This window comes from Narcine bancroftii, chromosome 6, assembly GCF_036971445.1.
Source record: "Narcine bancroftii isolate sNarBan1 chromosome 6, sNarBan1.hap1, whole genome shotgun sequence".
Classification (NCBI taxonomy): domain Eukaryota; kingdom Metazoa; phylum Chordata; class Chondrichthyes; order Torpediniformes; family Narcinidae; genus Narcine; species Narcine bancroftii.
Window position 1 is genome coordinate 9,761,080 of NC_091474.1, and position 14,177 is coordinate 9,775,256.

General features: G+C 39.6%; 1 protein-coding gene and 1 long non-coding RNA gene across 13 annotated transcripts in view; one reads left to right on the forward strand and one right to left on the reverse strand.

Moving 5' to 3' along the window:
• The window catches only part of LOC138735682 (peroxidasin homolog), a 179,359-nt gene that overhangs the window by 14,342 nt on the left and 150,840 nt on the right, over window positions 1-14,177 (reverse strand). For all 9 annotated transcript variants that reach the window (XR_011339869.1, XR_011339868.1, XR_011339867.1 and 6 more), the window contains 2 exons: window positions 12,549-12,757; window positions 3,308-3,431 (listed from right to left, as the gene is read on the reverse strand). Coding sequence is in view for 6 of the 9 variants with exons in the window: in XM_069883882.1 (XP_069739983.1) it covers window positions 3,308-3,431; window positions 12,549-12,757 (333 nt within the window). In the remaining 3 variants the exon portion in view is untranslated. The remainder of the gene's footprint in view (window positions 1-3,307; window positions 3,432-12,548; window positions 12,758-14,177) is intronic.
• Window positions 7,894-14,177, forward strand: part of LOC138735689 (uncharacterized) — a 49,546-nt gene continuing 43,262 nt past the window's right edge. For all 4 annotated transcript variants that reach the window (XR_011339876.1, XR_011339873.1, XR_011339874.1 and 1 more), the window contains exons 1-3: window positions 7,894-8,739; window positions 9,407-10,456; window positions 12,310-12,398. This is a non-coding gene — a long non-coding RNA (uncharacterized lncRNA). The remainder of the gene's footprint in view (window positions 8,740-9,406; window positions 10,457-12,309; window positions 12,399-14,177) is intronic.

A 14,177-nucleotide genomic window follows, 5' to 3' on the forward strand; every position in this document is an offset into this window, starting at 1 on the left:
TAGAAGGAAGCCTGGCTCTCTTATACCTGCACCAATGAAACATTAAATGTACCTGAGCAATCCCAAACACCCATGAAGCCAAATGTCCCAAACATTTGGGTGGCACAGTTGGCGTAGCAGTTAGCACCACGCTGTTACAGCACCAGCGATCAGGACCAGGGTTTGTGTTTGTGTGGGTTTTCCCTGGGAAATCCGGTTTCCTCCCACCATTCTGGTTAACTTGGTGTAAATTGGGCAGCACGGATTCATGAGCCGAAATGCCGGTTACTGAGCTGCATGTCTAAATTTAAAATTATGGTGCCCTGAAATGAGGGGACTATGTATAAAAAATGCTGTCATTTCTACATGGTCAAACCAAAATGTATACAAATAACATTGAATAAAATCTGGAATGTGCATTTTAATTACACGTGAATTGTTTGGTTACAAATTTATAACAGTGGCATACAGGGCCAAGTAAAGGAAAAAAAAAAATTTGTCCCAAAACGTCATGGAGGGCACTGTTCACGCCAAATGGGAATGTAATTGTTACATTCATTCCAGTACCATAGTGTGTTATGGCAAATTTTGACAGAAATAACAAGGAGACCACATAATTCTTGTAGAATAAGAGACCAAATAAAACATTATAAAACATTAAAAAAATGAAAACTAAGTGATAATAATTTTCATGAAGCAATTAAAATGTTTAAAGAAGGGATTGGGGGTGGTGGTGGGGGGGTGGTTACAGGAGGTCCAGGCTATTAAATTATTAGCATACCACTAGGGATAATTTCTGAACGACAGCATTTGAAAACCAAAAGCAATGCCAAGATGTTATAGAAACTTGGGAATACGCTTGTGATTTTGAGGCACATGGGAAGATGCATAAAAGATTTAGAAGGATTTGCACAGAATTGAGAGATAATAAATATGAAGAAGAGAAGATATATTTTATATCCAAAAGCAAATTTCCTATGTGGAAAAATCTGCCCCAATTCAGTGTTTTCCCCTTTCATTTCAAATCTATACCCTTTAGTTTTGGAATCCCCCTAAGTTGGGTAAAAGACTGACCATTCACCTTATCTATGTCCCTCTTGATTTTATTATACATTGATAAGGCTACCCTTTTTCTCCAGAGATAAAAAAAAGTCTCAGTCTATTCAGTCTCTGACAATTAGGTTGAGGCCTCCTGTCCAAAAACATGCTTGTAAGTCTTTTCTGTGCCCTTTCTGGCATAATGACATCCTCAGCTAGCCGAACAGAACTGCACACAAAGTTCCAAGTGTGTTCTCTCTCACTAACATCTTGTACAGTTGGAATACCATGTCCCAAACTTTGTGCTCAGTGTCCTGACCAATAAGGGCAAGTGTGCTAAATAACTTCTTCATTATCCAGTGTACCGATAATGCCACTTACAGGTCTCTCTGTTCTACTACACTCTCCAGGGTCCTGCCACATGCCAGGTAAATCCTGCCCTGGTTTTATTTCCAAAAAGCAACACTTTGCCCTTGTCCAAGTTAAATCCCACCTGCCATTCCCTATCCCATTTTCCCAATTCATTTAGATCCTGATAACTATACCACCAATTTTAGCATCATTAACTTAGTTACTAACCATTCCAATTATATTCTCATACAATTCATTACATAGATGGCAAATGTCAGTGGGCCATGTGACAGACCACTGATCAAAGCAAAAATCCTTCCACTACTAACTGGCTCACCGTGATCTCATGCGATCTAACCTTCTCGACTTGTGCACTATATGCAGGCATGCTAAGGTTTGGTTAGAATCAAAAATCAGACAACACAATAATGAAGAGCAAAAGACAATTTTCTTTCATCATTCAGCTAAATCAGGTCAGCACAACATCATGGGCTGAAAGGCCTGTTTTGTGCTGTAAAGTTCTCTATTTATATTCTATATTTAAATTAAAATATAAAAAATATTGAGGCAGATTCTACAGACAGAATAATACATCGAGGCTCAAGCATATCTCCAGAAAGAAAATCTCTGTAGGAAAACACATTTACAAAATAAATAGATGACAAAGTAGCAAGCAGATTTTTCTGAATAAACAAAGAACCCATAAATACTGCAGGTCTCTTTAAAAATCTCTAATGTCTTGTTTGTGCATCCCTTATATCAGAACTGAAGGTTACTTTGAGGAGAGGGAAGTAAGCAGGCCCAGGGAAGTACATAAACTAATTTATTTGTGAAGTGAGAACATTATAAAACATTAAAAAAATGAAAACTAAGTGATAATAATTTTCATGAAGCAATGAAAATGTTTAAATCAACTCCGGCCAACTTGCTGATGTTGATTCAAGTGATGTGTGTCACAATAAATAACAATAATTCTTCTGAAAATGTTCATTATGCAACACATTTTTAAATTTTTTTAATTTTTTATTTTTCACACCATAAATCACATTAGCCATGATACACACTTTTTCCTTTTCACACATATACAGTGACATTTTCTCCCCCCCACCTCCCTCCTCCCAACCCACCCCCCCCACCCCCCCCTCCCATCCATTTAAGGTATACAATCTAGGACACATTTTAAAGTAAGTTTTGAAATTGTAAATAAATATTTCAAAAAGCCAATGGAGATCTTCATAGAGGAAATATGAATGGATGGGAAGTCAAATTATTGCACCAGTAGTTTTCCACACCACAGATTTTTGAGGGGAGACAGGATTGACAAATGTGTCCAGTTGTAAACTGGGCTTGTATGTATCAGCCCAGTAAAAAGTTAGGAGAAATTGAGGAAAGCTGAAAAAAAGTTATTGCAGTTTGCAGAGAAGATAGAGATAAGGAAAAGGGGGAATTTAAATGTCAGATGTATTCATGGCAGGCGCATTTTACCCCATAAGCAGCTATCTAGAGGGCATAGATATAGTGTAAGGGGTTTGAGGAAGAAATTTTTCACTCAGAAGATGATTGTAATCTGAAACATAATGTCAGCAGGGATGGTGCAGGCAGGTACTCTCACAAAATTATCATGTGTTGATAAATGGGGATGGTATAGAAAATAACTTAATGGTTAGTGTGGGGGATCTGCTTTTGCAATGTTTGACTTTATAACTCTAAATATAACTCAGTACAAGTGGTAAGAAACCGTATGCAATACCAAGAATACAAATGGACAGTATTTGAAACATTTGTTGAGCTGAATACAATTAGTTTATTTACCCTTTCTTATTGGTATAGACAGGTTACCAGAGTTGTAATTCTCTTCTCGAAAAGGTTTGCTCAGTTCTTGTTTAATAAAGGTTAATTTAGTTTTTCTAAGTTACTGGACAATGGATATTTCATTTACCTCTCACTTTGCTTTGTCACCCATTTTTGTTGTGCTTCTTTGGTATCTGGGAAACTATATTCTTCCGAACGCTTGCTGTGGAACCGTTGCGAGAGAGTATTGAACTGTCCACGGTTTGCACAATCTAGCCAAACAAAAATATTACACTGCATTATATCAGTATCCAATAATTCCAAGGAAGAATTTTTTCCTTCATTCTCTCCAACATTTGAACTCACAAACATTAACAATAAAATCCTTACAATGCACACTAAAAATGGAGCTTGATTAATCCTTATGGCTCTGCAACGTGAAGAGCTTTTAGAAAATTCACATGGAAATGATTTCTTGGGTGATCAGTATTTTTCTGAACTGCCCCTTTTCTCCTCCTGTCTGTCAGGGCTGGACTATAAATCTCATTAAGCTGGAGCAAAATGAACTGTTTGGATGAATCCGTGAACAAGGGCAGGTTTATTACCAAATATGTTTCTTTCACTAGTGAGAAACATTAGGCTTCCATCTTAACGTGACAGCTTCATGACTAGGGTCATGTATTCATGTGAAGCACCAACCACATATTAATGTTTTATTTCATTTTTGTTATTGAAGACATCTTGTATTTATTCATTTTCTTTTACAATGCCAAGAATAACCCTGCAGTTACCGTGTGTTTTTAACATGGAAAAAACCCTGAGAATTGAAGATCAAAGAAGTGCAAATGATGGAAATTTGACATAAAAATAGAAAATGCAAGCAAGTCAGGCAGTATCCACGTCAGACTCATTGTTAGAGTAAATACATGACATCACATACAATCCTGTGATTCTTTTTTCCTACGGGGCCGGCAGGTAATACAAAACAACTTAGTGTAAACATGCAAACAAATAAAAGAACTGTAAACAGATAATGAATGTAAACAAACTGACTGTGCAACACAGAGAAAACAAAAAGTAAATCAATAAAGTGCATGAGTCCTTAAATGAGTCCCTGATTGAGTTTTTTGTTGAGGAGTCTGATGGTGGAGGGGTAGCAGCTGTTCCTGAACCTGGTGGTGCGAGTCTTGTGGCACCTAGACCTCTTTCCTCATGGCAGCAGCGAGAACAGGCTGTGTGCTAGATGGTGTAGGTCTTTGATGATTGCTGCTGCTCTCCGACGGCAGCGTTCCCTTTAGACGTACTCAATAGTGGGGAAGGTTTTGCTTGTGATGTCTTGGGCTGTAGCCACTACCTTTCGGAGGGCTTTACATATTAATAATAATTCAATAGTCTTTCTAGAGGAAAGACTATTTACCTGTAAGGGGCAAGAGGTTAAGGTGGATGAGCAGGACTAAATGTTGGTAACAATGACTTCAATCACTGTTAGATGCGGAACAGCACAAATAGTGTTCAGTTCTGCTTGCTTCCTTGAAAGATCTCACAATGTGGAAGTTTTAGAAAGGGTGCAGAAGAGATTTATCAGGATTGTCATCTCCCCCCCCCCCCCCCCCCTACCTAAACGCACACACCTTTTTCACAGGGTGGCTAATACCAGAGTTATTTTTGTTTGCAGAGAGTGAAGAGTACCTGGAATACACTGCCGATACAAGGTAGGCACATAGATGTAAGAAAAATAGGGTGTTATTGACTGTGAGGGAGGTAAGGGTTAGATTGATCATAGAAAATGTTTGTATGGGTCAGCACAATGCTGGGCTGAAAGGACTGTACTGTTCTATGTTCTAACACTATTTGTAACCAAGATGGCTGATTTGACTAAGTAGAACTTTTGATTATAAGATCAGATTAAGATTGCTTCCTTCTATTATATCATCCTTGGCCCAGTTCACTTGCTGAAACCCTCGATGATGCTCTTGTATTTTAAAGGCTGTCTGATGGGACTCTATTTTACACCTTCCAAAGATTTAAGGTAATCCAAACTCTGTTGTTCCTACGATAAACCACATCATTTCTTTCACTTGTTACCCATATGTTTGCCAACCAATGTTGGCTCAAGGGTTGGAATTGTGTAGCTTTGTCCATACCCTCCAAGAATTCTGTACTTCTTGAGTATCCCAAAATTTAATTACAACCGGAGTTGTAATAAACTGCTCAAGGCCTTCAGAACTGGCATTAATTCCCTGAAATTCACTGCCTCTCAACCTACCATCCTAATCCAAGACACTCCTTACATCTTCTTGTTAGATCAGATAATTTTCCCAAACTTGTTCTTGCACAGCTCAATATCAAATTTTCCTGGTTATTCCCACCTCCCATTAAGGTCTTGCATATTGTTGCATTGTTTCTAAAAAATATAATTATTGTCTGCTCGAAAGAACATCTTGGAATGATAGAAAAGTAAAATATGGAAACAAAAGTTACAAGTTGCGAACTTCAAATGTGGTCTCCAATTCTGAGGGACAATTTACTTCAATGGCTGACTCGTGATAATAGCAGGCGCAGTTTATCTTCTTCTGATGGGACGACCGTGGTAGGATGCCAGCAGTAAGCCGTTGAAGCAGTGTAGCCAGAGCTCAAACTTCGGGGTGCTCGTGGATTGATTTCAAGTTTGTCCGGCCTCGTCAACTTGTCCATAGTGAGGAAAAAAAATTTAAGCAATTAAAATTGATGCACCATCAATAACTCCAAAGATTAGAAGTTGCCAAAACGATAGGCTTTTAATTGCTTAAAACTGTATGTACACTCACGTTGCTTGGCCCGAGTCCAGAGCTCATACTAGGGGAGGATTCAGGGCGTAACAGCCTTTATTAGGGGGTTCCAAGGGGAGGAGCCACTGGGGCAGCAAACACGGAGGTGGGCCACACAGAGATAGTAACCAATCAGAATACAGTGGTACCCCCAGAACATTCAACTCCTTGAATATTTGTTTTCAAAGTTGCTTCTTCTAATTTATCTGCCCTCGTGTCTATTTTTGTTTGTGCCACTAGAGGGAAGCAAATATGTTGCAAAATAACGTTTAGTCCCTGCCAATTGGCTTCTATCCACAAAGCCAGAAGACAGCTGATACTTTGTCCAAAATCACGTGTTTCTTTGAATTCTTTGAATCTGGGAATTGTAGCTTGACACAATGTTTTAATTTAAAACATGTCAAGCCAATATTTATTCTATAGTGTAATAAAGTAAAACTCGAACATTCCTTCAAGTTATTCTATTAAAGTTATTAATATTTCTTTGTAGCGTGGCACTGTCGGTGCTAATGCTATACATAAAGGAAAACCTTATACACAAAAATATACGAGCTGCTGCCTTTTACAGCTGCAGATATTAGAAGAGTTCACAACTCAGAAGGGAATGGATTGTGCTTTCTATTAGGTATTATAAATGATTGCAGCATTTTAACCAATTGAAGTCATTGTGCATACAATCGTTGATTGCAGTCAGAAGAAACAGCGCAAGGAGAATTTCTGCGCACTAGGAACACAAAAAATTTACATTTCTCAGATCCAGAATGAGTGTTCAGAAGGAATGATCCCGTGATTCAGGTCCACGTAACTGTATTATTGCTTTCAATATGGAAATATATTTTGCTTTGGAGCTTCAAATGCTAAAATAAACACAACACATTATAGTAAGCTCAGTGATCAAAGTAATCACATTTCATTATCATTTTATTTTTTGCCACATTTCCTCAGTATGAATTCAGTTTCAAATTCGTTAATGGCACCAGAACTCCTTCACTTCTGTTCCAGCAGGACGATATTAGTAGGTAATTGGACACCTGAGAGAAGTTGGGCGGTTCCTTTTTCTTAGAAATCGTTACATTAATTACCAACAGATGCTTAGAAACTGGATCACGTAGCACTTTTTAAATTGATATCTGACCCAAAATTTATTTTTACCCCAAAAGAAAATTGCAACCAATGATCACTTCCAGGTGAAATTACACCAATCACAAAATTGAGTAGGTTCTTCTAATTGCAGTCTTTGTTCAATGGTTTCTCAATTATTGTGAATATGTATTTGTACCTCTTCCAACATCAAATGGATACCCAAACTCCAAAAACACAATGATTGTTGAACAGACATGGGACAAATTGAGCACACAATGCAGTACATTCTCATCAAAGTGCAATTGGATACTTCAGGAGAAAGCTTCAAAACTGACAGCAGACTGTGGAAAGTCCTTACTGTGGCCAAACAAGGGAATACATGTTCGATGGTCATACCACTGCAGTAAGTTTAATTGAAGACTGCAGATGAATTAGAGAGGGTGGAGGACAATTGGAAGCATGGAAACACCCATAAGTTAAAACCCTATTACTGAAGATCCCTTTGATACACCGGATCTTACTTCGATCTCTCTGAAGAGACAGTTGTAGACATACTTTCTCAAAGGCCGCAATGACGAAGATATATCCAGTGTTGGCTTCAGAACAAGTCTAATCGGATGCATTAGAGTAACTGTGGAGTGGGGGTGGGGGCCACAATCTGACATTCAAAAATTCACTCAGCTGGGGTGGAGGGGGTGGGTGGTGGTGCCTACCTGCCATGAACCTCCTCCATGCACCACTCCCGTCACACTTCCCCCTCCCTCCGACATAACAGACAAACGCGCTGCTTATATCGCGTGGGGACATGTGAGGCTAGTGCTGCAGGTGGAGGAGAGGGTCACAATACCTCATGGGGGGGGGGCCATGGCTGCGAATGCCTCCCCCTTGCCACACATCACAACTTTTTGCATGTTCTGCTTACTTTTACGTAGGTGTAGATTACGGTAACTCTCAAACCCATGGTCACTGCTCGTGTTGAAGAGTGTGTGAATGATGTGGAGCGTGGCAGTCAAGAGAATCTGCTCCTGCAGAACAGCAGTGAAGTTACATGTTACCACACCTCTGCTCATCAAGGATGGTCACACATAGAATCCCTATTCATGGTCACCTGTTAGCCATGGATGGATCAGTATGAGTCTACATTGAAGCAGAATGCCATTAAGTTACATCCATCTGTCCTTCCACGGCAGCTGCCATCTACATTAGCAACGAGGTGTGATGGGGCTGTGGCCGTCCTTGTAAACACATTAGCATTGCCTCCAGAATGAAGGTCCTGGCACTACTGCATCTTCTGTGATAATGTCAGGATGGATTACTCTGTGCTCCTTGTCAGGCCCTGCATTGAACCAGGCTGGCAGACAAGACAATATACTAGCCGTCAACATCAGCCCTGTCATGAAAGCATCACAATTGTAGTCTTTATGTCAATGCTACAGGGCCAGAGAGATGCAATGACCCCACTTTGAGCAAGTCCTTGGGCCAGATGCCAACATCTTGCAGCCCACTAGCACCTGGTGTCTCCAGGAGTCCTTCTGGTTAGATGTTCTCCCCACCATCAAAAAATCTAAATGGAACACTGCCGTTGGAGAACAGCAGCAATCATCAAGGATCCACACCACCCAGGACATGCTCTGTTCTCACTGCTGTCATCAGGAAAGAGGCATGGGTGCCACAAGAGTCATACCATCAGGTTCAGGAATAGTTGCTACCCCTCCACCATCAGACTCATTTAAAGTCTCTCACTTTGCACATTATTTGTTATTGAATATGTTCTGTTCTTCAGTTTGTTTTCACTGCCTTCTTGTTTACTTTTCTCTCATTTGTATACACATCTTTTCTTGAGGGCAGTTTTCTTTTTGCATGACTGACAAGTAGAATTTCTGCCTGGCCTGCAGGAATAAGAATCGCACGGTTGTCAGTGATGTCATGTATGTACTCGGACAATAAACTGGAACTTACATGGCCTGCCTTTGAGATGGCACTGAGTGATGACATGTGCAACATTACATCATTATTCTCCTCGATGCAGGAGTTGTTGGATTCAAAATGCTCCTCCTTCCAAGTGGCTTCTTTCCATTTCACATATTTCTTAGCCTGAATGGAGGATATGGGATCATCTTATTGTTGTCAGATATTGAGGTCAAATTGTGACAGACTGAGGGGGTAAAGCATCAATGTTTGGGGTTCATGAGAGAGAGAGAGAGTGTGTGTGTGTGTGTGTGTGTGTGTGTGTGTGTGTGTGTGTGTGTGTGTGTGTGTGTGTGTGTGAGAGAGAGAAAAATGTTTTTTTTTAGTGCTGTGCTGCTCTCCTTGACATTTCTCATGACATAGTGTAATTTCTCTTTCTGACAATACAGGGATTTTCATTTCTGGAGAAGAAAACAAGCCTAGGCTTCTCTTAGGTGGCCTGGCAGGTCTCCTGGTGCACAGGGCTTTCTACATGATGAGTATCTCAGTTATCTGGTCTTTAATATCCTTTATATAAACCTGTGAGCTCTCCTTCCTCTGAAATGCCCCAATCATTGTGTGATAATGTTACTGGGCTATCGTGGAGAGTGTACATTTAGGACAGAAACCCCATCCTGATTGCCTTGCAGAAAATTAGCAGATTAGTCTAGAGACTGGTTTAATCGGGAACAGCATAGGTCACATGTTTGTGCTTTTTGTTGGGTGGAAAACATGTTAATCTAGTTGCACACTTATTTCAGCATGTTTTGAATGCAATGTTTTTTTTTAATTACTATTGCCTTTTGGTACAATGCCTCAGTGCACCAAAAATGCAATTTCTAGGCAACATTGGTCAAACAATGGTTACAAAAATGGAAGCATTTGGCATGCTTGCTGTCTATCACAACAATTCACGAGCTTTGATTTCAGTCTATTCTTTGCAGCCATACAATTTCAATTTGCCTACAGATGGAAATATTCCACCAATAATGCTATAGCCTTGTCCCTCCACTCCGTCCTGACCCAAATGGAAAACGATGCCTCAGTGTCCCTCTCCGTGACTGGATTCTGGACTTCCTAACAGAAAGCCCCCAGTCTGTCCAGGTTGGTAGTAAAAGGTCGAGCACCGTCATGCCAAGAACTCCCCCATCTTTGACCTGTGTGCTCAGCCTACTCCTGCTTAGGCTACTGACCCACGAATAAAATGCCAGATCCAGCTCCAAAAGAGTTATAAAGTTTACAGATGCCACAAGAGTAGTTGGGCTTATCAGCAACAACGATAATTAGATTATAATGGATTTCAGGAGGACCAGGGATGACCACCCTCCACAACACATCAATAATTTTGTAGTGGAGAGGACCAAGTTCCTTGGAGTCTACAAGTAGTGACTGATCCTGGACACGCAACTTCCTCACTTGTCAGGAAGATGCAACAGCGACTGCACTTCCTGAGAAGCCAGGTGAGCAAGGCTACCGGCCACCATTGTGTCAACTTTCTACATGAGCTCTACTGAAAGTCTCCTGGCCGGCTATATCACAATGTGGTATGATTGGTGTTGAGCATTAGATCAGAGGTCAATCCACAGGACCATAAGAGCAGCCACAAGGATCATTGGGGTCTCCCTCCCTCCCTTCTCAAAATCAACATGATTTACTGGGATAGATGTCTGAAGAGGGCTTGTAAAATCATTAAGGATCCCTACCACCCCACGCACAGCATCTTCCAGTTACTCCTGTTGGGAAAGAGATACAAAAGTATCAGGGCCAAAACCACAAGGCTGAGAAACAGCATCTTCCCATGGTCAATGAGACTGATGAATAACTAATTAATAGTTCATAAAATATTTATTTATTTTTTTGTATAATACATACTGCCTATAAATTCCTTGTAAATATGTGTGCTATGTTTATATATGCATTTGCATATTTTTACACTGAAAACCAAAGAATGCTGATTTGTCTGGTTGAACTTATGCAATCGTATGATAATAATGAACTTTTTATTCAGCTTATTTATCCAATTCCTACTTGAAGACTACAATGGAGCTCCCCCCCCCCCCACCCCATTGTACCTGTAGGCAGTGCATTCAAATTCTACCATTATTCATCTTTTTTTTTCCTCTGTATCATTCTTGATTCTCTTCCTCGTTATATTATACCTGAGACTTCTAGTCCTTGCCCCTTTCATAAAAGAAACAGACTCTAACTGCTCACTTTGGCATGCCTCCTCACATTTTTTCCTCTCAAATCCTCCCTTCATCCATCTCTTAAGAAAACTGCCCAAGTTTCTTTATTCAATCCATATAGCTGTGGTCTCTCCACCCAGGAACTATTCTTGTAAATCGATTCCAAACCTCCTTAATGCCTGCAGATATTTCCTATAATTTGGTGATCAGAATTGTACACAGCACTAAAAAGAAATTTATATAATTACAGCAGTAAAACACCCTTTCATTCCACTGGAAGAATCAAGCTGTATGGATCTTTACTTGCAAATAATCACAATCTTTCAAGCCACTGATAGACTATGAAGTAATACGGTAAAGAAGTACTTAAATGGAATTGAAATACTGATCAGCTAAATGAATGGAGGAATGATCTACCTGAAAGACTCAATATTTTCTCAGTAATCCAAAAGGTAAACAGATAAACTATTGACCACTATAAATGACTGACCAAAGGGAGTACAGTCCTCCAAGGTGACCAAGTATCAATTCATGACACTGGAACTATAAAAGGGATATGCTCCAAAACCCCCAGTGGATGCGTGAAACCACGGATAGTACTGAACCATATTTTTTTCCTAAACATAAACACCTATGATAAAGTTTAATTTATAAATTAGACACTATAAGAGATCAACAACAATAAAATAGAACAATTATAATAATATTAAAAATTAAAGGTTATGTGAACACAAGCTTTGTGATACCATGACAGTCGATCTTATAATTGTGATGGTTACTAAGCGAGTAACAGGAAGGTAGCGTATGCAGCATGGATACGCTGGACAAAGGGATGATTCACATCCTGGGCAGGACAACACAAGATTTCATCACGCTACTCAGAACAGTGCACAATATAAAACTTACGAATTGATTATTTTTGGAATTTTCAATTTAATATTTTCGGACCGCGGGTAACTAAAACCGTGGGAAAGGGGAGAACCACTGTACAAATATTTAAATATCTGCTCTTACCTCTAAATTAAATGAACTCAATCATTTTAACTTTAAGATTTTTCTGACCATTTTGCGAGCTGCTGAACTCGTAGTATACATAAGAGGAAAAACAAGTACATTTTCTATTGCAGTAGCAAAGATGGTTGAGGGCCCATTCCTGAGACCAGCTGAGATTGACAATTTGCCAGCCTAAGTTCTGTCCCAGCCACTTCATGGAATGGTGAGTTAGCTTGGAAATAGAAAACTATTTAAAACGTGGTTCTAACAGATCTTATTTTCTTCAAATAAATAAATTTGATAACGGAAGGTTAACAAGGCCAACGAAAGATGGAACTTTAACCAAAGATGGTTCATATTTACTGAAGCTTACCTTCACAGCAGTCCTGCCACATTCGCAGGTCAATTTGAGGAATTTCCCTGCAGTTGACAAAGCCCTGAGGATAATTTGCCACCTTGAAGACATCAGGTTGAACCTGCTGGATGTCGTCACCATTGTCACAAAAGACTCGTGCGAGTGTAGCTTGTTTTATCTGAGTTACCTGGGCTGGGGTGAAGACTCCTGGATTTTCATACCAGAATCTGAGCAAATACAAATAGTTGTCCAATCATCTCAACAATTCGACCACTTCAAAATGATTTCAGACTTTGTGGGTGGACAAGTGTGGACCATGACTAATAGCCCAGTTAAGATTTGCCGATGTCAACGTTATTCTGCCGTTTGTTTCATGGAATATCAGAGACCTCTTGGACAGAACATGAAAACTTTCAACTTCAACTGTTTACCATCACATTTCCCGAAAGATTCTCTCAATAATAGTGAAACACTACAACATTGACATTGTTAAAAACCCTCTTAACCTAGTGGAGAACAATTTCTGTGCACTACTCATTTAAATGTAAGATACTTTAAAAAAAAGTTATACCATCCAGTGTAATGCTGAATCAAACAAATCATGTATCATTCCATCTTGGACTATTCTGATCTAATATTGAGAGCACTCCAGTTTACCTCAACATTCCTGGGCCAAATGGTTATTACCGCTGCATCCCCTCAAAGTATTTGAGTATGGGGGAAACTCAATGTCCGCAGTGTCTGATTCAGGCATGTTTCCCCATTACTGTCCTGACGGTCTTCATTAAAAACATAGAATAAATCAATGCAAGTTTTCTACAGACATGGGGAGAGGGGAGGCTGACTGTGGTGGCAAGGTGGAATTGTGAGGGCAAAAGCTGGGACAAGGAGTTGTTAGTGTGATAGTACAACAAAACTCTTAGTGAAACACTAATCTCACCTTCTGTAATAGGATTTAAATGGCAGATGAAGAGATAAGGCCAGGAAGCACTCATCATGACTAAAAAGAGTTTATTACTTGGGGTTACCATGCGATTAATGTTCAGAATGGGCTACAATGCAAGATTCTGGAGAGTTATTCTAAAATTATACCTTTTTTTCTACAGTATTGGTCAGTTCTTTCAATAGTTCCTTATGCCTACAAACTACACTCATATTTTAGAGAGAAAAAATAATTCCTTCAATATCTTCATGAAAACATCTCTAGAAACAAAATAATCTAGGAAGTAGAGACTTGAACTGGAATTTAATCTATTCATTTTGAGATACAGCACAGTAACAGACCCTTCCAACCCATGAGCCCATGCTGCCCAATTACACCCAATTAATCTACAAACACTGTAGGTTTTTGGAGGGCGGGAGGAAGCCTGACCACCCAGGAGCAACCCACGTGGTCACAGGGAGAAGGTACAAACTCCGTACAGACAGTGCCGGATTTGAACGCAGGTCAATGGCGCGGTAAAGGCATTGTGCTAACTAAACAGTCTTAATGATTTCTCAGGTCCCAATATCCACATCTTGCAAAAACATTTCCAAATATTAATACATTTAATTTGATTTAAAAACATCTGAAAGCAGTTCTGAACACTTAAATGCAAATTGCATTTTATTTCAGCTGATCCCACAACAGAACATGCTACATATTTA